The sequence below is a fragment of the Rhinolophus ferrumequinum genome, chromosome 4, assembly GCF_004115265.2.
Source record: "Rhinolophus ferrumequinum isolate MPI-CBG mRhiFer1 chromosome 4, mRhiFer1_v1.p, whole genome shotgun sequence".
Taxonomy (NCBI): Eukaryota; Metazoa; Chordata; class Mammalia; order Chiroptera; family Rhinolophidae; genus Rhinolophus; species Rhinolophus ferrumequinum.
Genome location: NC_046287.1, coordinates 103,318,631 through 103,342,685, shown reverse-complemented (window position 1 = coordinate 103,342,685; position 24,055 = coordinate 103,318,631). Strand labels below are relative to the sequence as shown.

The 24,055-nt window shown below is 40.3% G+C and overlaps 1 protein-coding gene across 2 annotated transcripts in view; it reads left to right on the top strand.

Annotated features, from left to right (window-relative positions):
• The window catches only part of LOC117021052 (NEDD4-binding protein 2-like 2), a 37,672-nt gene extending 29,338 nt beyond the window's left edge, over positions 1-8,334 (top strand). Inside the window, exon 7 of one of the 2 annotated variants that reach the window (XM_033103782.1) lies at positions 8,227-8,334. In XM_033103782.1, the coding sequence (XP_032959673.1) occupies positions 8,227-8,230 (4 nt within the window). In that variant the 3' untranslated portion in view covers positions 8,231-8,334. Of the gene's footprint in view, positions 1-409; positions 4,875-8,226 lie in introns of those variants that run through there. The other variant, XM_033103780.1, reaches the window with a different exon arrangement.
• Positions 8,335-24,055: the final 15,721 nt, after the last annotated feature.

Below are 24,055 nucleotides of genomic sequence, written 5' to 3'. Positions count from 1 at the left end.
TGAATTATCATCTCTTGCTGAGACTGGATTCCCACGTCAATACTTGCTCTGTTCTAACCCCTTTTCTCCACAATTTAACCAGACTGAGTATAATGTACATATAGGAAGTGCTTAAATTATAAGTATAGCTCAACAAATTTTCACAAAATGAATATATGCATGTAACCAGAATCCTGGTCAAGAAATAGAACATTACTAGCACTTTAGAAGCCCTTAGTTGCTCCTCTGTGCCCAAGGGATCTTTGTAAAATGAAAATATGATCATGTGTAAAGCCTTTTAGGTGCTTCCCGTTGCTGTTAGGACAAAGATCAAAAGCCATAATGTGATATTTAATACCTAGGTTGATAGTGGCCCCTACCTGCCTATCCAACCTTGTGTTTATTACTCTTACTGCTTTCTGTATTTCAGCCGTACTGGCCACCACATTTCCTTGAATGTTCTATTCTGTTTCCTCTTCCTGGAAGGTTCAATGTGCATACATCTCTTCTATACTCATCCTTCAGATTTGGACTCTTCGAGGAGGCATTTTTGGACATAGCAGGCTTGGTGAGGTCTAAATTACGTTGTGTGCTCTCATACTTTATTAGTTTGTATATACAGAGTACAGGCACAAAACCTTGTTTTATTGTGATTCGCTTTATTGCACTTCGCAGATACTGGGTTTTTTACAGGTTGAAGGTTGTGGCAACCCTGTGTTGGCCAAGTCTTATCAGCGCCATTTTTCCATCAGTGTTTGCTCACTTCGTGTCTCTGTGTCACATTTTGGTAATTCTCGCAATATTTCAAAGTTTTTCATTATGACTGTATTTGCTGTGGGGAGCTGTGACCCGTGATCTTTGATGTCGCTACTGTAACTGGTTAGGGGCACCACAAACTGCACCCATATGAGGTGGCGAACTTAATCGAAAATGTGTGTGTTCTGACTGCTCCACCGACCGACCGTTCCCCGTCTCTCCCTCTCCTTGGGCCTCCCTAGTCCCTGAGACACGACAATGTTGAAATTCGGCCAGTTAATAACCCTGCAGTGGCCTGTAAGTGTCCAAGTAAAAGGAAGAGCTGCATGCCTCTCACTAAAGTGGAAGCTGGACATGATTAAGCTCAGTGAGGAAGGCATGTTAAAACCAAGATAGGCTGAAAGCTAGGCCTCTTGCACCAGTTAGCCAAGTAGAGAGTACAAAGGGAGAGTTCTTCAAGGAGATTAAAAGTGCTATTCCAGTGAATACACAAATTGTAAGAAAGTGAGACAGCCTTATTGCTGATATGGAGAAAGTTTTAGTGGTCTGGATAGAAGATTAAACCAGCCACAATATTCCTTTAAGTCAAAGCCTAATCCAGAGCAAGGCCCTAACTCTCCAATTCTGTGAAGGCTGAGAGAGGTGAGGAGGCTGCAGAAGAAAAGTGTGAAACTGGCAGAGACAGCAGAAGAAAAGTGTGAAACTGGCATGAGGTTTAAGGAGAGAAGCTACCTCCGTAACATAAAAATGAAGGTGAAGCACCAAGTGCTGAGATAGAAGCTGCAGCAAGTTATCCAGAACGTCTAGTTAGATAATTAATGGGGGTGGATACACTAAACAACAGAATTTCAGTGTAGACGACACAGCTTTTATTGGAAGAAGATGCCATCTCGGACTTTCATAGCCGGAGAGAAGTCAATGTCTGGCTTCAAAGCTTCAAAGGACAGGCTGACGCTCCTGTGAGGGGCCCATGCAGGTGGTGACTTTAAGTTGAAGCCATTGCTCACTAACCATTCTGGAAGGCCTAGGGTCCTTAAGAATTATGCTAAATCTACTCTGCCTGGGCTCTACAAATGGAACAACAAAGCCTGGATGACAGCACATCTGCTTACAACATGGTTTCCTGAATATTTTAAGTCCACTGTGGTGACCTACTGTTCAGAAGAAAAGATTCCTTTCAAAATATGACTCTTCATTGACAGTGCACCTGGTCACCCAAGAGCTCTGATCGAGATGGACAACGAGATTGTTTTCATGCCTACAAACACAACATCCATTCTGCAGGTCATGGATCATCTTATTGTTTATTTCGTAAGGCTATAGCTGCCATAGATTCTCTGGTGGATCTGGGCAAAGTGAATTGAGAACCTCCTGAAAAAGGTTCACCATTTCAGATGCCATTCGTGACTCATGGGAAGAGGTCAAACTATCATCAAGAGGAGTTTGGAAGAAGCTGATTCCAACCGTCATGGATGACTTTGAGGGTTCATGACTTCAGTGGAGGAAGTAACTGCAGATGTGGTGGGAGTAGCAGGAGAACTAAACTAGAAGTGGAGCCTGAAGGTGTGACTGAATTGCTTCAATCTCATGATCCTCCATTGCTTCTTATGGATGAGCGGAGAAAGTGATTTCTTAGGATAAAAGATACTCCTTGTGAAGATATTGTGAAGATGGTTGAAATGACAACAAAGGGCTTAGAATATTATATAAATTTAGTTGATAAAGCAGCGGCAGGTTTTGAGAGGATTTACTCCAATTTTGGAAGAAGTTCGTGGGTAAAATGCTATCAAACAGCATCACGTGCTACAGAGAAATCGTTTATGAAAGAAAGTCAATTCACAGACTTCACTGTTGTCTTGTTTTAAGAAATTGCCACAATCTTCCCAGCCTTCAGCAACCACCATCCTGATCTGTCAGCAGCCATCGAGGTGAGGCAGACCCTCCACCAGCAAATAGAGTATGACTCCCTGAAGGCTCAGATGATGGCTAGTGATTTTTAGCAATAAAGGATTTTTAATTAGGGTATGTCCATAGTTTGTATAGACATAATGCTACTGCACACTTAACAGACTATAGTGTAGTGTAAACGTAACTTTCACATGTGCTGGGAAACCAAACATTTGTGTGACTCATTTTATTGTAGTAGTCACTTTATTGTGATGGTCTACAGCTGAACCTGCAATATCTCTGAGGTCTGCCTGTATATGATTATTTTACCCCATTATATTTAAGCTCTGTGAGTCAGATTGTACCTGTTTAGTTCACCATTATAAGGTCATCAACTAGCACAATGGCTGGGTAAGAGTGATATTCAGTATTCATGCCATAAGTGAATATGAGTGGTCTCATTTTATTACAGGCTGAATTGTGTGTTGAGTATGTTGAAGTCCTAACCTCCAATACCTAGAATGTGACTATTTTTGGGTATAGGACTGTTAAAGAGGTAATTAAGGTAAAATGAGGTTATGATTGGGCCCTAACCACAACGACTGGTGTCCTTATAACAAGAAGAGATTGGGACACAGACACTGGAGGAAGACAAGCCAAAGAGAGAGGCCTTAGAAGAAACCAACCCCACTGACACCTTGATCTTGGACTTCTAACTCCACAATTGTGAGAAAATAAATTTCTTTTGTTTAAGCCACCCAGTCTGTGGTATTGTATAGCTTTGGCAAACTAACAGATTTTGGTACTGGGAAAATGGGCTGCTGCTTTAACAAATCCCAAAAAATGTAGAAGTGGCCTTCTAAGTGGTATGGTAGAGGTTGAAAGAGTTTTCAACCTCTTGAAAAAGCCAAGCTTGCCTTGAGAGATTGTAGAAATACGAACGTTAAAGGAGAATCTGGTGAGGGCTCTGAAAGAAAGCTGTTGAGAAGGCTTCTATCATCTTAGAGATAAACATATATGATTGTGAGCAGAATGCTGGTAGAAATATAAATGTGAAAGGCGCTGCTGCTGAGGTCTCAGATGGAAGTGAGGAACATGTTATTGGAAACTGGAGGAGAGGCCACCTTGTTGTAAAGTGGTAGAGAACTTGGCTAAATTGTGTTCCAGTGTTTTGTGGAATATGGAACTTGTAAGTGGTGAACTCAAACTGAGATTCTGAAGCAAAGTGCTATAGTTAAGGCCTGGTTTCTCTTTGCTGCTTATAGTAGAATTCAAGAGGAGAGATGTAAATTGAAGAAGGAATTGTTAAGCAAAAAGGAACCAAAGCTTGAAGATTTAGAAAATTCTCAGCCTGTGTATATTGTGAAAAAATGATCTGTTCTGGAGACAACATCAAATTTGTTGATAGGCGGTGATTTGCTAAAGAGATTATAGGCCTGTGACTTATGAATCCATTAGGCCGTCCCAGCGGAATAGAGATGTGGTTATGCCAGCAGAAACACTGCCGGCCTGGACCGAGGGGCCAGACAGGATGAAATGAAGGGAGTCTGTCACGTCTGGGATTCTACAAGTCAGTGGAGCTATCTGGCTGTGAACGTGTGTTGATTTTTGAGAGACAAGAAGAAGGTGATTCGGGGTTGGCAGGGCTGCCACTACCACCATGCGGTCAGAAGTACCACAAACTGGGTTCGGGGGGGATGGGACTACCACACTGGAAGGCAAGGCCCCAATCTCACTGGGATGGAGGACAGAGCATATGGAGCCAAAGCGGATTATTCTTTAGCCTTAAGATGTAATGAAATTTGCATTGTTGGGTTTTGGATTTGTTTGGGACCTCTCCCCCATTTCTTATTTCTCATTTTTCCATTTTGGAATGGGAATATCTGTTGTGTGCCTGTGCCAATATTGTATTTTGAAAGTAGGTAACTTGTGTAGATTCACAGGCTCACAGCTGGAGAGGAATCTTGTCTCACATATCTCAAGTCTACCCTACCTGATTTAAACGATATTCCGATGAGATTTTGGACTTAGAGTTGATACTGAAATGAATGAAGACTTTGGGGGCTGTTGGAATGGGGTGAATGTATTTTGCATATGAGAAGGACATGAATTGCGGGAGCCAGAGGGTAGAGTATTACGGGACGAATTATGTCTCCTCAAAATTTACGTTGTGGCTCGGTGCAATGTCAGAGAGATTGTGGAAGGGGGGAGGGGGCCCACAGTGTGAGGGATATAAATGATAAACGTCTAAGTATTACTTTGTCTTGTGCACCTAAAACTAATTAAAAAAAAAATTACGTTGAGGTCTTAATCTCTGGTACCTCAGAATGTAACTGTATTTGGAGACAGGGCCTTTAAAGAATTGATTAAGATAAAGTGCGGTCACATGGATGGGCTTTAATGTGACTGGTGTCCTCAGAAGAAGAAATCAGGAAACACACACAAAGGAGAGACCATATGAAGACGCCAGAAGAAGAAGGCCATTGTCTACCAGTTAAGAGAGGCCTTAGAAGAAACCAAACCCGCTGACACCTTGATCTCAGACTTCCAACCTCCAGAATTGTGAGAAATAAATTTTTGTTGTTTAAGTCACCCCGTCTGTGGTACTTTGTCACAGCCCTAGCACACTAATCCACAGCTATCACAGTAGCTAGTTGAGAGGCACGTGTAAGACAGTTCCTTCATTGTCAGCGAGGACATTTGACTGGATCAAGGTTCTGAATTTTTAATTCAATCTTTCTGAAAATGGAATATGTTGTATTGAGAAGTATATAGTGGATTGCATGACTGCATTTCACAGTGTTCACAGTGCAGTTGAGTTCCGTAGTTTCAGAATGTTCTACACACCTCAGTGATTGTTGTGAAGGGCAGAAACATCCTATTTTAAGAGTGCACGGTATTTGAAGGTAAGTTGCAGTTCTGACTGCAACTTGGGCAAATCACTTAATTTTCTGAACTGTTTCCTCATAATTAAATGAGGATAATATCTTCTCAATCTATAATATAGGTTTATTGGATGGATGAAGTGAGACGAGTATGTTAGAGTTTCAGCTGAGGTAACTCTTGTGTTATTCTTGAAATTCTGTGATTTCGTTTGCCTTTTGATGATTTTACCTCTTCACTTTTATTTTTTTTTAATTTTATTGGGGAATATTGGGGAACAGTGTGTTTCGCCAGGGTCCATCAGCTCCAAGTCATTGTCCTTCAGTCTAGTTGTGGAGGGCGCAGCTCAGCTCCACATCCAGTCAGTCACTGTTTTCAATCTTTGGTTGCAGGAGGCTCAGCACACCATCCCTTGCGGGAACTGAACCGGCAGCCTTGTTGAGAGCTCGCACTCTAACCAACTGAACCATCCGGCTGCCCCTCCGGAGGCTCAGCGGCAGCTCATTGTCTTCAATCTAGTTGAGGAAGGCGCAGTTCACTGGCCCATGTGGGAATCGAACCAGCAACCCTGTTGTTCAGGGCTCATGCTCTAACTAACTGAGCCATCTGGCCGCCCCTCACCTCTTCACTTTTGATACACATTAGTAGTGGGCAGAGAATGAAACAAAACAGTTGATTTTTATAGTAGTTAGCAATGCTATGAGAGATCTAGAAGAGATTTGATTTTTTGGTTATCAGATAGTCCCATTCCTCATTAACATAGACAACAGGAGGTAAGCCATGGAATAGTACAAAAACGATGCATGTGCCTTTTTATCATGAACGTGGCACTTTTTCATTTACGTTGTATGGACTGTTGGTATGATCAAATCAGTTTGATATTCTCATCTTTGTTGGCAGATTTGGTATGATTAGTTTCACAGAGCAATGTATTGGCTAGCCCACATGAACCCATTTCTTTCAAAGAAAAACCAAGGAATTTTTGTTCTTAATGTCAGACATAATGAAAGTAGTAAGCCACTTTTTCCTTTGTTTTTCATTCACGACATCCTGTGGAATGTTTATGTGACAGTGTGACATCAGCTTACCTGTGGTTATGTGAAACTTAGTTAATGGCAGCCTGGGCTCCTATGAAATGTGCCATGTAAGATGGGAACATCAGTTTGAGTAGATGTTGGTTTTCTATTTTTATAATACAGTTAGGTAAGTTACAGAGCTGTCACAAGATTCAGTAGACAAAAGAGAAGGTATATGTTAGAAGGTACGAGAGGCAGTTTTTAATATATAATTACTAGTACCTCATTTGTTTAAACGAAAATATACTAAATTTTAACAACATATCATTCTTCTTGACTCACTTAAATTATTTTGTACAGTGAAGTAGAAATTTTTATATTTAGAAGCAATTCAGTTATGGGAAAATGAGGTTGTTTGTAGGCAGAATAAATAGCATTCAGTGGAGAAAGGAAATCAGAAGAGAAAGCAGCTAGTTTTTAATTAACTAATTGGCCATTGAGACTTTCTAAGCAAGATGTTGGTCAGGTGCTGTGGTGTGGAATTGGGGAAATGTGTGTTGGTCATATGAATTCTCTACTTATAGGATCTGGATTAGACCTGCTGATGGCACAGAGCCCGTAGTAGGTCTTCAGAACCAAAGGTCAGGTGATCACCTTGCCCAAGGCAGTAAAAAAGCTATAACCAGAAGTCTCAGAAAACACCAAAGATTATACTGAGGAAACATAAGTTCATGCAACAAATACGAAACAAAAGCATGGTAACCTTGGGGAGACAGGGTCGAGAGGCTGGGTGGATATGAGGGTGACAGCAAGCCATTGCTGTGAGTGGTGTCGAAATGCTGGAGGCTTGCCTGTCTGGTATCCTTTCTTGGTGTATATATGGGTTTGTGTGTGTGTGGGCACGGGGCGGGGGACGACTGATTTGAAGTTACACAATTAGACTAGAAGCTTTCTGTCTGCCTTCCCTACCTTGTTTGTCCTTGAAAGATGGGGAGTGGAGGTTGGTAATGGTGGGGGGTGGGCGGGAGGGAATAGCTTGGGAAAATTTGCAGTTGCTGTTACTCTGGATCAGATTGGGCAGGGCTTGGCCAAGGTACAGAGCCGAGGACGGGCATCAGCGAGGCCGTGGAGAGGGGGGAGTCCCTGATGGGTGTAAGCTGGACTTGAGACTCAAGGGACTGACTGAATAGGCCCAGGAAGAAGCCTCTGGCATTTGGCAGTAATGAGAACATGGAAAGTGGGGTAAACAACCAAGTCCTGGCTTGAATTGTCTTGCGTAGTGCACATTAGAGCACTTTCTGTTTTCCTAATGCCTCAGGTGTGTTTCTACTCTTGGACATTTATGCAGTAGAAGTACTCAATGCAGGAGGAAAATAGGTGGACGCGATCGGTCCCAGGGTGGAATGCTGTTTCCTGATTAGAGGAGTTGAGAAAGGGGAACCAGCAGTGAGAAGAGGGTGTAAGGTGCTGTTTTCCACTGTTCAGTAATGGATTGGTGGTCAGTGAATGACATGTGCAGGACTGGGTTCAGGGAGAACTTCCTGGAGGAGTTGGTGCCCACGTCTAGCCTAAAAGTGGGTTTTTTCAAGAGAGGAAGGATAGGAGAAAAGGGCCTGTAGGCAGTAGCAACAGAGTGATCAAAGTCTCAGCGGCAAGAGACGGTATTTAGTCACACAGGTGTTTATTCATCCAACCATTGTTCTAGGTGACAGACATACAGCAGTGAACAGACCAGACAAAGCCTCTGCCCTCCTGGAGACAGTGCAGGGAAGCAGACCCTAAACCAGTGAACGTGTCTGTCGCAGGTCAGATGGTAAGTGCTGTGGAGAAAACTGAAGCAGCATAAATTGGCAGGGAGGGTGGGACTTGGGGAATGGGCGCCACTTTATCCGGAGTGATCTGCAGAGGCCGAACTGATGAGGTAACATTTGAGCAGGGACTCGAAGAACAAGACGGTGAGAGTGAATGAACAAAGAGGAGGGGAGAGCAGGAGCCTGCAAGTGAGGGCCCTGATGGGGCCTGCTCAGTGCGGCGAAGGAGTAGCAGAAGGTCAGCTTGTCTGGAGCCAGGTGAGCAGAGGGCGAAGGCGTAGGAGAGACTCAAAGAAGACGAAGGAATCAGATAATATGGGCCTCGTCAATTATTGAAGGGATATAAGCCTTTACTCTGCTGGAGATGGGAGGCTTTAGGAGAGTTCTGAGCAAACAGTGACATGATCTGACATGTTTTAAGTTACATGAGTCAATTTTGGCTGCTGTCTTGAGAATCAGTTTTAGAGAGACAAGTGGAAGTGGGACTAGTTAGGTGGCTCTTGTAATAATCTAAGTGAGAGATGATTGGGACTTCAGGGAATAAATGTAGAGGTGGTGGGGAGTGGTTGAAGCTAGAATTGGCAAGATTTGCTGAATAGATCGAACAGAGGGTATGAGAGGAGTTACTGAGATGTGACGGAGGGGAAGCACATTTGGGAAGGAAAACAGGTATGCAGTTTTGGACATGGTAAGTTTGAGGTGCCTTTAGACATCCGAATGGAGATGTCGACTATGTAGTGTGTTTAGAGGTGCAGAGGAGAGGTCTGGGTTGGAAACACAAATTTGGGTATGGGTGGGAAAGCAGACTTTTTGTGGTGGTTGAAGCATCAAATTTGGTCTTTGTGTAGTAAGAGATAACTCCAGGCATCAGATGCTTCTTGACCTTTTCCACATTATGACACAGAAAACAAAATTTTAGAATTTGCTGGAGTAAATGGACTAGGCTACTCTTCCCAAGGCTTTTGGTTCTTAAAGAAAGAGCAGGCCCAAAATGGAGTCATTTGTGCTAAACCTCCTTAAGACTTATTACCTAAACTAATTGAAGTTTCATCCTCTCCCAGGAGTAGAATTTTAAGCCAGTAAGTCTAGAATTCCCTGGTCAGCACTAGTGAGGTCATCTGTCTGATGAGCCCCCCTGCCTTCCCCTAAGGGACAGTGACCTTCCTGAAATAATGCACTCTTTCTTGTCCCACCCTCTCTCTGCCTACAAAAACCTTCCATTTTGTGCAACGCAGAGCGCTCTTCTAGCTTTGAGGTGGGATGCTGCCCAATTCGTGAATTGCTTAATAAAGCCAGTTAGATCTGCAAATTTACTGAGTGGAATTTTGCTCTTTAGCATGATCCCGGGGTTTGGGAACTCCATCTGCTACAGGCTCCATTCAGTGGTCTGACCTGTCTCCTGTTTGAGGCTTTGCCAAGCACACTTGTTGTGAAGCTCTGCTCTAGAGCAGAAGTCAGGCCAGATTAAGGAGCCTGAACACACAATGCTAATGAACTGTGACTTTGTCTTGCAGATGTGGGGGTCACCATAGAAAATTCAGCAAAAAGATGTCATAGTCGCATTCATTTTAGAGATAGGTGCTTTTCAGACTGCGGTGAAAGATAAGTTGTGTAAAATTTTCAATCCACCACAGTCTAAAACTTTAGTAAAGTATAATAAAGTGAATTACTAGAAAAAATGTAAAGATACAAGTCAAATATTTTATTATTAACATAAAAATTACTCTGTCAGGTTGCTATAAAAGTTTTTTAAAACTTCCTGTCAATTTCTGTACGCAAACTTCGGTCGCGGCCTAGCAGCACACTGCCCGTGGGCTGGCATCTGCATGGATAGCAGTTTGATTGAGTAGCACTTTTGGAATGGGACATATTGACGGAAACATCTTACCAGTTAGTTGGAAGGCCACCAAACGTCTTGTCATGTTTGTTGAGTACCTTGAGCTGCCCGAGGCAGCCTAGCCGGGAGTGGTTTGGTGGAGGCAGAAAGCGAGTTTGGGGCTTGCTCTACTGGTAAACCTGCCTGCCCATTCTGGTAGCCTCACCTCCACTTCTCCCCCAGAATTCTGCTCCAGGGTGGCCCGAACCTTGGCCCCGTGAAGCTTATGTTTAACCATCTCTTGGTGGATCAAATTTGATTATTTATTTGAGTTTCAGTGGTGACCAGAGGGTTACAAAGGACTTGGGGTGGAACATCTCAGGGAAAAGTGACTTTTGTTGTTGCCTCGTTTTCCATGTGACAGAGAATTATCTGGGTCATTTTAGCTGTCCAATATATAGGTTAAAGGAAACAAGAAACTTTGGAGCAAGGGGCCTATCTGAATGGACTAAAAGACAAGTGGAATGATTAGCCTATCTACACAGTTAGTGCACGAGGCCACCTTTGTCCTGGTAGAGCAGTGTTCCTTGCTTTTCTGTTTTTGTTCCTTTACTAAAAGCAGCAGTATTTATCAGGGGAAGATGGGTTCTCCTGAACTCATGTATCTCCGTGTATCCTGGAGGACCTGAAGTGCACGCATCTTTCAGGCATGCAAGGTCACTCAGTGTATTACTTAGTCAGACTCCTTTTTTTCTTAATTAGAAAAGGCCTGGTTTGTCTGTGGTAAGCAGGAGTCTACTTCCACTCATAGGAGCTCATCACCACACCTCTCCCTAACACGGGCTGGCCTGTCAAGTCTTAGACACGAATGGTGAGAAGGCACTATCAGGCCAGAGCCCAAATTCTTAAGGTAGCTGATAAATTCAAGAATTCTTATTGTTGGAAATGCCCTCTGAGGGAGGGGTCATTGCAAAATGGCTGTTGAATGTGCATTTGGAATTTGGGGGCATGTCAGCTAACTGACCCACTTCTTGGCGCAGTCAACCAATATCTTCTTTCCCAGTGCTGAGTCTCGGATATGTCAAAGGGTGGTCACAAACCAGAGGTAGCTTGGTTAATATGCCTATTTGCAGAGGGAACATTCAAATTATTTAGTAGCTGATGTGGTGGGCCCGTTGGCACGTCTGCTCTTCCTGGCTGTCTAGGTGCTTGGTGGGCCCCTGACCAAAAGGCTCTGACTACTCAGCATCGATTCCCCCAGAGTTGCCTTCATGTGTTATTTGTGGCAATCAGTGAGGGGAGTCAATGTGAGTAGTCAGAGCCTTTTGGCACTAGACTGCCACTGGGGTGCCATCGCCACTGCTGTCTCATCCACTGTGTTCCAGGCCAGCTCTGCCAGAGACAACGTGAAGGAAAAGTAGCTGGTGGGCTGATGGCTGAGGGGGCAGTGCCAACTCTGTCCCTTGTCAGGGTCCACTGTATTTCCCAGGCTGGGTGGAAAAGGCAGGAAAGGCCCAGGAAGCCCTGTGGAGTCCTTGAAGGGGGCCCTTGAAATGTCCAGGACGCATGGTGTTGGGGGCGTGGATTGCATGGGTACCAACGGGTCAGAGCTGAGGCCAGTTCCTGTGTTAGAAAGGAAACCTGTGGACCTGTGGGTACCAGTCATTAACCCATTCGTTTATGGGTCTGGGGGGTCCTAGAGAAGAGGCTGGCTGTGAATTAGGAGGTCCTCAGGGTGCTGTATGCCAAATGGTACTGAAGAAGGTAAGTGTTTTGACAAACTGTGGCTACAGAAGTGTACTGACTGGTTATTTTAGCCCTTAAGTTCTGAGAGTCATGGACTCTTGAGTATCCGTGGCAGGTTTTACGTGCATAAAGAAACTGCGGTTTCCCCAGTCTTCTCCTAATTCTTTCTGGGACAGGTAGAGTCCTGGAGAGTCTGAGAGGCGAGTGCCTGGTGGTAGGTCAGTAGCGCTGGCCTCACCTCTGCTATAGGCTGGAACTGATTGGGGGCTAGAATTTCCACCCTCTCCCCATCTTTCCTGGATATAGGGAGTAGAGTGTGACTTGTACATGTTGAATTAACAGTAGATGTGTCTCTGTGTCTGCTGGTTTTAAGGACAAGTCTGAAAACCTGTGCAGGGAGCTGGGAGCAAATGCACTTGGTTGAGGTTCTGGTCAGGCAGGTTAGTGAGAGGGCATAGGTCGTGGAGAACCCAGCGAGGGCCGGACGCTCTGCTCAGGGAGCCTGCAGTGGGAGGGTGCAAGGGGCGTTCACGTCTACGTCTTCAGAGGACTTGGGAAACCATTTCATTCGCTGATTTCAAGGACCAAGAGCTTGGGAGTCTAGAAGGGAATGCAAGAAAGGCCACAGAGAGAGGATGGTCCCAGACTGTCGTAGCTCATGGTGTCCTTTTCAGCCACTCGGGGCTTGGAGCTATTGTGTCTGTATAAAGGTAAAGATGATAGTGACAGATCTTCTGTATGGGCTTGAAATTTGTATAGCAAATTAGTAGAAATTATATAGAAAAGGAGGCAAATACTGCACCTGGAACCCTAAGACGTAGCCATAGGAAGCAAATGATCAAGTGTCATTGGTGATTATTCTAATAGAATTGAAGGGGAGAGAATCTGTGGAGACGTCCCGCAGTACGAGATTGAGCAGGAGAGGTGTGAGTGCATTAGAGAGCAAATTGGCTGATTGGGGAGTGACATGGGTTAAAGCACATTGCTCTCTGAGTATAACAAAAGCAGCAACAAAAATAATACAGTGAATAGAATACTGCTACCACAGTCAAGAAATTAGGCTCATTGTTCTCACTACGCCAGTTTTGTGACCTTTTCTGAATTGTCCCAGTTCATGACTCAAATATTACATATAAAGGTAATACCTCTTTGTTTTCTCCTGAATACTTTGAATATTAATGAGGTGCTATTATGGTATACTCTGGATTCTGAAAAAAAAAAAAACTAAAACATACTACTAATTTATATTTGACGTTAAAAAATGGAGTTTTAGGACTAAAACGGATTTATAGGACATCAAGCTCAGATGTCACATTTCACAGATAGGAAAATGAGACCCAATAAAGTACCATCTGGATTTAGGGGGAGAACTAGGACTAGCATCCAGGCCTCCTGGCTGTCAGCCATTTCGTTGGTTTGGAGACCATTCACCCCAAAGGCCCTCCCAGTACGTACGCACGGTGAACGATACGGGCTTGCAGTGTTCTCACGGTTCATCAGGAAGTCTGCATCCTCGGCAGTGGCCACGTTGGCTCCAGGGCAATTCATGGAGAGTTTAAGGCAGTTATATGAAAGTTGATTTCCTTCTTAATTTATGTATTAAAAACACTATAAGGCGTGATTAAAAACAGGCTCAGTTTTAGTCACTTGTTTGACTACATTTCACATTTTAATAAGAAACCCAGGACAAGAGACTTTGCTGTAGTTTGGGGGCAGAGCGTGGGGACATTTACCCAACTCAGCAGTGCTCTGATTGTCATGTGATACTTTGTAAACTATTTTGATGAATGATAGTGGGGATATTGGCTGACGATGAAAGCCTAAGGAGGATCAACGTCATGTAAATTTAAAACACAAATGTACTGTACATAGGCAACGTTTTCATTACGTTTACAGAACTTCATGTTAACACAGGTTTACATGTACAACACAGTGATTCACAGAATAGATAGGGAAGTGAAACCTAACCAGAGAAGTCCAGCTGTAGGCTGCCTGGATGACAGACAATGTGTTGTGAACCATCACTTAAAAAAAAAAAAAAAAAAAAAAAGCTTTAGCCAGAGGCTACAAAAGAATAGTATTGTCTGAGCTTTATGGCCATAGACTTGTACCCCCCACAGATTCAACTTTTTAGTTTCTCCTTTGGAACATAGCATCAAAGGGAAAGATAAAGTCACTGGGGCTTCTAGGGATGCAGCCAGCCCATCACAAAGGGAGCAGTCTGGATCACAACTGCACTATATGTGACAGGGTCCTCTTGGTGGTTAGTATATGGTGCGGCTTTCACAGGTGAGAGCTGCTCCATCGGAGCGTTTCTTGTGGTAAGAAGACAACTCAGTCAAGTGTGACAGGTACATAGCGAGGGCAGTCATCCCAAGGACACACTGTGGAAATGATCTATTGTGTTTGCATTGCACTGTCTTTTTGAACACACAAATCTGGATATAAATTATAAATAATTCAAGCATGACCTAAAACATTCATACAGAAGGAGGTGAAGCAAAAGTTATCAGTTCTTTTTATTCTGAACCTCCTTCACATTCTACTTCCTAGACAGGGTTCGCAGTTTGATGTTCGGCCCCCTTTTGCGCCTGTGGGGGAAAAACCCGTGTACACATACACATGAGATGCACATGCATTAATTGAGGACCGACTGTGTTCCACACCCTGTGCTGGATGCGCTTTCAGTCCAGACACAGACGCACAGTCCACTCATTCAGGGGTGATTTCCTTAGGAACTTTGGAATATGACCAATATCTCAAAAGTAAGAGTTTGCTGATTTGCCGAAATAGATGTCACATACTCTGTACCTTTCAAAGGCTCTCTCTCTTTGAGGCAATTTGCATTTTTTGAAAAAAATTCCAGCAAGGCATTTTAATGGTTTTCCTTCCACAAATATTTTAGCGGTAGCAGGGGGTGGTAAAGTTGGGGCAGTTCCAGAGAGAAGAAGAAATTAGATCTGACAGCCGGAGAACATTTGAGGATATGAAAACACTATAAAATGCAGACAGGAGAACTCAAAAGCCTAACCACGCGGGGCTGTTTGAGGGAGAGCCAGTAAGTAGCTCCCATGCATTTGAAGTCATTTAAGGTATAACTGCGGCTCAGTACAGTATGGTAACTTATTTACAGTGACAACACATGGAAGGCTGGAATTGACATACACATTTGTGAAAAACCCCATGGGCAGCAACCACATTCCAGCGAAAGCAATTATTGATGTCTGTCCAATGGCTAAGTTGTATATGATTTTTTTGTTGTTAGAAAATAAGGGCTAATAAAATGTCTACATTTTGATGCTTTCTATTTGCATAAATTATGGGCTAAAAATAAATCCCCAATTTTAAATTTTAGTGCTTCTGAGGCGATCCAATTTCAGAATTTTTTGTTTTTATTCTTAGTGGACATGATAACTTGTAAATTTCATGTTTGAAAACATTTAGAAATGTAGTTAACTATATTCGTTTTAAAACAACAGCTATGAATGAATGACTTAAATGTGTCAAATGTTAGGAATGCGAAAAGTTGCAGCAAGTCAGGGCTATCTTAATAGTGCATGCTGCTAACGGGATTTACTAAGCAGGTGTAAGTTTTTTATTTGAAAAGGCATTAATATTCTTTTCAAGCATAATATACCAATTCTCATTTAATCATATTAATTTCTGATAAGAAAACAGATGCTGAACCTTAAGATACTTGTAGGATACATGTAAGAAAAAAATATTTTAAAAAATTTATCTTGGTATTTTAGGATGTTTAAAATACCATCTTTTGAAAGTGCTAAATCCTAAGGCAGTAGGGGTGATATCACATATCTCATTTTAGGCTTAGGCCAAGAAGTAAAATTAAACAAGATTCATAATATATTTTTCTTTTCCTGTAGTTTTCATTTAGTTTTAGTATTTAATTCATTGCTTCTCAGATTGTCAGAGTTGGGCCTTCTTTGGGGACAGGTGAAAGACTTTTTACAAAGCAGTATTTTTTTCCATATATGATTCTGTAGTAAATGACCATTTCAATTTGGAAGAACTTCTGGTAAGTAAATAACACTTTTTGCAGATTTTTGTTGTTATCGTTGTGAACTTCAGGGTTTTTTGCTTGTTCTTCTTTTCCCCTATTGATTATGGGCTTAGCTAATTTTTAGCCTGAAGTTTCTTTGGTATGAATAGTCCATCAAAATATATTGTTAATAATTTCAATTTTTATATATCTATAAAAATTTTCTCCCCTTTTTATATTTGGTCTCTGTTTAGTACAATATGAGCAGCAATAGCCAACTAATAATAAAAGATGCTAGAATCTAGGAATTCTTATAATTCATCATGACCACGTGATTTGTCACAGTGGGAGAGCTGTATTGCATAATGTTACAGAATGCAAGCTTTCAATGCCGGAGACCTCTACCACCTACCCGGTGTTTGGGAAAATTACTTAAATCTCAATGTCTCCTATTTTGTGGAGTGGGGCTGTTAATAGTACCTACCTCCAAGGGTTGTTGTAAAGCTTTACTAACATAATACATGTAAAACATGTATAGTAAGCACAACAAGGAAGAGTATTGATATGATTAATAACAGAATAAGAAGAGTCATTTGAGTCCCAAAGAATGTGGAAAAGAAAAGAGCACCCTGCCTCTTTTCCCTGCAAAACCCCAGACCTGTGGATTTTCCCTGCCTGGGTTTGTTTTGTGTTTTCAGGTTCTGAGCCACTTTCCAGGGACACAGACCTCTCTTCAACCACGGAGGCCTTAGGATGTCCCCATGGAAGCTAAGTGTCACACTGGAGAAAGTGTTTGCCCTGAAGCAGGGTGAAAAATAAGGATTTGTTCTAATTACAAAATTCAACATTGTATACCCCACATAGTTGTACAAGTCACCAAGTAAGCTCACACAAAAGCAGTAGCTCCACTCTTAGCCTCTTGGTAAAATGATCATTCATTCAACAGCACCTTCTGTGTCACAGGCACTGTTCTAGGTACAGGGGGCAGCTAGGAGCAACACAGACAAGACTGTAAGAAATCAGTCGTGTGCTGTGTTAGGAGGTGGTAAGTGCTAGGAGAACAGTAACGGAGGAGAAGGAGTGTGGGGGGCCTGGCCCAGGGGAAGAGCCCGTGGGCTGGGGCTGGGTGCGCAGTGGTTGCAATTTGCAGCATAGCAGTCAGGGTGGGCTTTACCTTAGGTGACATTTAAGCACCTTAGTTTTCCTAATTTGGGTTTAAACAGTTGTTAAGGGAATTTTTGAACAACATAAAATTCAAGCCTAAATTTTTAGTATTTATTATATGGCCACATAACAAAATAAATTGTATTTAGCTGTACATTTTTCCTAGTGAGTAGAAGGCATCTGACAGTATCTGTGAAGTAATATTGTCAGTGTAAATTGTTATTTCTTAGCCGTGAAACTAAACTAAGTATTTTTTAAAAAAGAATTAGAGTGAATTGCCCAAATCTTGGCAATTAAACTAGATTTGTAATAGAAGAGGGGAAATGTAATTGATAGGATTAGAGTTAATATGTTAGAATACCTTGTTAATTATGAACTTGACTGACACAGCAGTATGATCTTGTCAACAAAATAAAGACTTTTCTGTATTTGAAGCAGTCCCATTGCAGTAATGAGAATTTACTTGAGAAGGTGTGAGAAGATTTGGAAATTAACTAGTTCCCTTGGGGAATTTAACTTTCAGGAAAAGTGATTTTTATTTAATATCTAATATATTTTAAAATATATGCTGCTTTATCTACATTTTGAAAATTTGACTAAGGGTGGACACAATGAAATCAATATATTTAAGAATAAACTAGATGTTAACTTTTATGCAATTCTTTTTTTTTTTAAGGCGTGTGCCCATGTTCAATCCTCACAGTGGCTCATGTGGGGATCAAACTGGCAACCTTGGTGTTATTAGCACCACACTCTAACCAACTGAGCTAACCGGCCGTCCTCGATATTAACTTTAAGGACTTGCTGTTATTATTTCTGGCAATAATAAAATTTAAAGCATTACTATCTCAAAGTGAAATCTTAAGAGCTCACATTATGGAAACAAATTGATTCACTACACCATACTATAGTTAGGACTGGAATTATTCTTGTTCATGACTAATGAGGATGTAGTCACCCAATAATAAAGAGTTTCTTTTAGAAGACAGGTGTTAACAGTAATTGTTGAGTCTTATTAGGTGGAACTTCATTTGCACACACAGGCTAGGGTTGGTTTTTGTGTGTGTGATAAGTTTATGTTCCTTAATTGAAGTTTGTATTCAATAAATCCATAAGTGGATTTATTATTGTAGAGTGAATCTTAAATGTTGAGAAAATTTGAAACACATTTATAATGTATTTTGTCTTTGTTTTGCCTAATTTATTTATCGAAAGTCTTAAGTGCACATTTATTTGTTTTTCTCTATTACAAAAGTAGTACATGCTCAATGTAGGAAATTCTAGACACAGAGACTCACAAAGAATTAAACCTCCATAATTCACTGCCGGTCACATTTTGCAAATTCCTGTTTTAAAACATATATATGTACATATTTATAATACATAAATAAGAAATATATATATATATATATATATATATATATATATATATATATATATATATATCTTTATTGTCAGGTTTATAATTTTGACAGCTATGTAATGTAATAGTTGAGGACAAACTTTGGAATCAGAGACTTGAGTTTAAGCCTAACACCACTATTTATTAATCATGTGAACTGAGCAAGTTTCTGAGCCTCAGTCTCTATTAAATGAGAAAGATGACGATAGTACTTTCCTCATAGGTTGTTCATCTGTAGGGTTAAATGAAATTTATATGTATGTGTATATTAACAAATATTACCCCCATAGCAATTATATAGGAAATATGAGCCATTATTGCTGTTTTATATTTTAGGTTTTGTTTCACTTCAGTATGTTGTGAGCAGTTTACAATCTTAATCTTTATTTTCCACTGTATTAACTCAAATTTGTTATCTGAATATTTCATCTTTTACTTTTAAAATTTTAATTAAAGTAGTGATTTACATAAACTGTAGTTGTAGCTATAATAACTACTGATTGCATGTAAAAACGGTTTACATTCAAACATCTTTTCACTGCAAGTGGGGTACGTTATTCAACAAGGAGTACATAATTGAGACATTTTTTTGAGTTCCAATTTCTCCACATCCTTACTCATACTTCTCATTGTTTACCTTTTTTATTATCGCCATCCCAGTGCGTATGAAATGGTTATCTCCTTGTGGTTTTGACTTGCATTTCCTTTATGGCTAATGATGTTGGGCATCTTTTCCTATGCATTTTGGCCATTGTTATATCTTCTTTGGAGAAAGGTCTATTCTGATTCTTTGCCCATTGTAAAATTCAGTTTGTCTTTTTATGACAGTTTGCCCCACCTCATCTGCAGTTAGATACGTTCCAAGACCCAGTAGAACTGAACCCTAGTTTTTTCCTATGTATATACCGGGGGTGCCAAAAAAATGCATACACATGACTTGTATTCATCTTTTGTTATCGGTGTATATTGACTATTACAATTTTAACACAGTTTTCTCCTTTCTTAAAACGTGTATACATTTTTTGGGCATTCTCTGTATATACAGTTTATGGCTTGTCTTTGGCATATCCAGTTGTCCGCATCACAACTCTTGTGCTTTGGGGCCATTATTAAGTAAAATACAGGTGAAGTGAATACAAGCACTGTGATACTTGACATTTGATCTGATAATCATGGCAGCTGCTAAGTGACTAAAAGGCAGGTAACATATGCAGTGTGGATACGTTGGACAAAGGGATGATTCACATCCTGGGTGGGATGGAGCTGGATGGCACAAGGTTTCATCACGCTCCTCAGAAGGGTGTGCAATTTAAAACTTATGAATTGTTTGTTTCTTGAATTTTCCATTTAATATTTTCAGAACAAGGTTGATCGTGGGAAACTGAAACTGCAGAAAGCGAAATGGCAGATAAGGGGGACTACTGGGTTTTAAGAGTTCTTTATATATTTTGGGTACAAATTTCTCATCAGATGTATAATTTGCAAATACTTTCTCCCATTCTGTGGGTTGTCTTTTTACTTTCTTGATGATATCCTTTGAGGCACAAAAGTTTTTAATTTTGATGAAGTCCAATTTATTTTTTTCATTTGGTTGCTTGTGCTTTTGGTGCATCTGAAAAACTACTACCTAATTCAGGGTAATGAAAATTTACACCTATATTTTCTAAAAGGAGTTTTATGGTTTCAGCTCTCATACTTAGGTCTTTGATGTATTTTGAGTTAAATTTTGTATATGGTGTGGGGTGGGGTCCAACTTGATGCTTTTGCATATGGAGATCCAGTTGTCCACCATTTGTTGAAAAGACTTTTTTCCCCATTGAATTATTTGTCAAAAATCATTTGTCAATATCAAAAATCAAAAATTATTTGTCAGTAAATATAAGGGTTTATTTCTCAACCCTGAATCCTGTTCCATTGATCTCTCTCTCTGTTTATCCATATGTCAGCAACACACAGGCTTGATTACTATAGCTTTATAGCAGGCTTTTAAGTCCTCCAATTTAGTTCTTTTTTCAGATTGTTATGGTCATTGTGGGTCTCTTTAATTTCTGTGTGAATTCTGGCATCACTTTGCCAATTTCTGCATAAAAGGCAGTGGAATTTTGATAGGGATTGCATTGAACCTGTAGATTGATTTGGGGAGTATTGCCATCTTAAGAATACTGTACATTTTGACCCATTAACATGGGATGTCTTTCCATTTATTTAGGTCTTCTTTAATTTCTTTACACGTTATTTTGTAGTATTCAGAGTACAAGTTTTGTGTTGATTTATTAAATTTATTCCTACCTATTTTTGATTATATTATAAATGGAAATTTATTAATTTTCAGATTGTACATTGCTAGTGTATAGAAATACAATTGATATTTGTATATTTTTGATCTGATGCCCTGAAACTTTGGTGATCTGGTTTCTTAGTTCATTATGGTTTAGTATATTTAATTTTTTTTATATATTTTTTTAATTTATTGGGGTGACAATTGTCAGTAAAGTTACGTAGATTTCAGGTGTACAATTCTGTATTACATCATCTATAAATCCCATTGTGTGTTCACCACCCAGAGTCAATTCTCCTTCCATCACCATATATTTAATCCCCCTTACCCTCATCCCCCACCCCCCAGCCCCTAATTTTTTTTTTTTAAGGTTTTTATTGTCGAAGGGGAACAGGACTTTATTGGGGAACAGTGTGTACTTCCAGGACTTTTTCCTAGTCAAGTTCTTGTCCTTTCAATCTTAGTTGTGGAGAGCGCAGCTCAGCTCCAAGTCCAGTTGCCATTGTTAGTTGCAGGGGGCGCAGCCCACCATCCCTTGCGGGAGTCAAACCGGCAACCTTGTGGTTGAGAGCCTGCGCTCCAACCAACTGAGACATCTGGCACTGGCCCATGTGGGAATCGAACCAGCAGCCTTCGGCGTTAGGAGCACAGAGCTCCAACCACCTGAGCCACCGGGTGGACCCATTTAATTGTTTTTTAGTACATTCCTTAGGATTTTCTATGTATAAGATTAAGTCATCTGCAAATAAAGATAGTTTCACTTCTTTCTTTGCAATCTGGATGCTTTTTATTTGTTTTCCTTGACTATTTGCCCTGACTAGAACCTCCAGTACAGTGTTGAATAGGAATGGTGAAAACAGACATCCTTGTATTTTTTTTTTTCTTCTGATTTTAGGGGAAAATAATCAGTGTTTCACCATTAAGTATTATGTTAGCTGTGTTTTGTGTTTTTTTTTTTTTTTAATTTTTATTGGGGAGAATTGGGGAACAGTGTGTTTTTCCAGGACCCATCAGCTCCAAGTCAAGTCGTTGTTTTTTTTTTTTTTCAATCTAGTTGTGGAGGGTGTAGCTCAGCTCCAAGTCAAGTCGTTTTCAATCTAGTTGTGGAGTCGTTGTTTTCAATCTAGTTGTGGCAGGTGCAGCTCACTGGCCCATGTGGTAATCAAACTGGCAACATTGGTGTTATGAGCACTGCACTCTAACCAACTGAGCCTACTAGCTGCCCCAGCTGTGTTTTTTTTTTTTTAATAGATGTCCAATATCAAGTTTAGGATGTTTCCTGTTCCTCATTTGTTGGGTGTTTCTGTCATGAAAGAATGTTAGATTTTTCAAATGATTTGTCTGTGTTTATTGAGATGACCATGTGATTTTTGTACTTCATTCTATTGATGTGGTGTATTACACTAAATTGATTTTTGGCTGTTAAACCAACCTTGTATTCCTGGGATACATCTCACTTGGTCATGGTTTATAATCCTGTTTACATGTCACCAGATTCAGTTTGTTAGTATTTTGTTTTGCTTTAGGTTTTTGCATCTATAGCCATAAGAGTTATTTGTCTATAGCTTTTTGTGTGATGTCTTTGTTTAGTTTGAGTATCAGAGTGGTACTGGCCTCATAGAATGAATTGGGATGTGTTTCTTCTTTTATTTTTTTGGAAGTTTGTGAAGAATTGGTATGTATTCCTTAAATATCTGATAGAATTCATCAGTAAAGCCATCTGGGCCTGGCTTTTTCTTTGTGGAAAGTTATGAACATCCTTTAAAATCTGGTTTGTTTTCCTTTCCAACTGTTGTTCACTTACTTCAGGAACTGTTTTTCATTCCCTCTTGTATGGTTAAAAAATAATGACCTGATCTTATTTGATAAGAATAATAATTTTGTTATACCTCTTTCCAAACCAAACAAGCAAAACAAAAACAAAATTAAAATAAAGGAAAAAGGAAGGCATAAACAAAGTAAGTAAAGAAAGCAAACCACACATTTTCAATGAGGTGGTTTTTTTGTGGTTGGCCTGTGAATACAATAATGTTATTTTATAACATTGTATCAGTAGGTTATTTTGCTTTAACATAAAGTCTCACAGCCATCTAGAAAACAATCATTTTGTAAGTTGAAACTTTCCTGAATTTTCGTTTTTTTTAAACATTGTTTGATATTTTTTCTTATGCTTTTTAAATTTTTTTATTTTTCGGGAATATTAGGGAACATTGTGTTTCTCCATGTCCCACCAGCTCCAAGTCGTTGTCCTTCAATCTAGTTGAAGGGTGCAGCTCAGCTCCAAGTCCAGTTGCCGTTTTCAATCTTTAGTTGCAGGGGGCACAGCCCACCATCCCATGCAGGAATTGAACCGGCAACCTTGTTGAGAGCTCGCACTCTAACCAACTGAGCCATCCGGCCTTCCCTCTGGACGCTCAGCGCAGTTCGTTGTCTTCAATCTAGTGGAGGGCGCAGCTCACTGGCCCATGTGGAAATCAAACCGGCAACCCTGTTGTTCGGAGCTCGCACTCTAACCAATTGAGCCATCAGGCCGCCCCTTCTTATGCTTTTAATGTAATGTTTAGGCTATTTTATATTATGGCAATAATTTAGTTATGAGGTTAAGCAGAAATGATCCAAAATAATCTAATAGTGTTCCATATACTTAAGGCTAAGGTAATATTAGATTTTTTTAGTAATTGATATCCTAGGTCATAATTGTCAAAAATAACATTTTAAAGAAGAAAATTGCTAAGGATGAAAGACTTTTAGATAGATGATTTTAGGTGATATCTATAAAGCTAAATGCAATGTATAGCACTTCAGACTGATCTTACTTAGACTATGACTTACACAACTCTTGATAGTAAGCTGATAGTATCACTTTAATCTTGTAAATGCATTGTGTAAATGGGTAGGGATGTTAGTAAGAAAAGCTGTGGGGTAAAATTACTAGGTTATTATTTTAGAAATTAAGTTTTAAAAAAGTAATCATGCAATACCATTATTCACTCCTGCTCTGCCCTATAAAGGCCCCCTGGCATGATCCTGTCTTTCACCAGGTTATCAGTCTGGATGCCAAGATGTGTCTGAAATTTAGTGATGGACAGCCTACAAAAATCAATTGTATTTTTATGTACTAACTGGTCTTGCTAAGTAATGCAGCAAGAAACATATCTTTAATAAAAGTTTAACAATAATATAGATTATCTGGTTTAAAATAAGCTGAAAAGAAATAAGCTGAAAAGAAAAGCCTAGGTATCAAATGCCATCTGACTGTTTTTTCAAAAACAAGATGGCACTTCTTTCCCCCTCTCAAGTACCATGTGAACTTGACT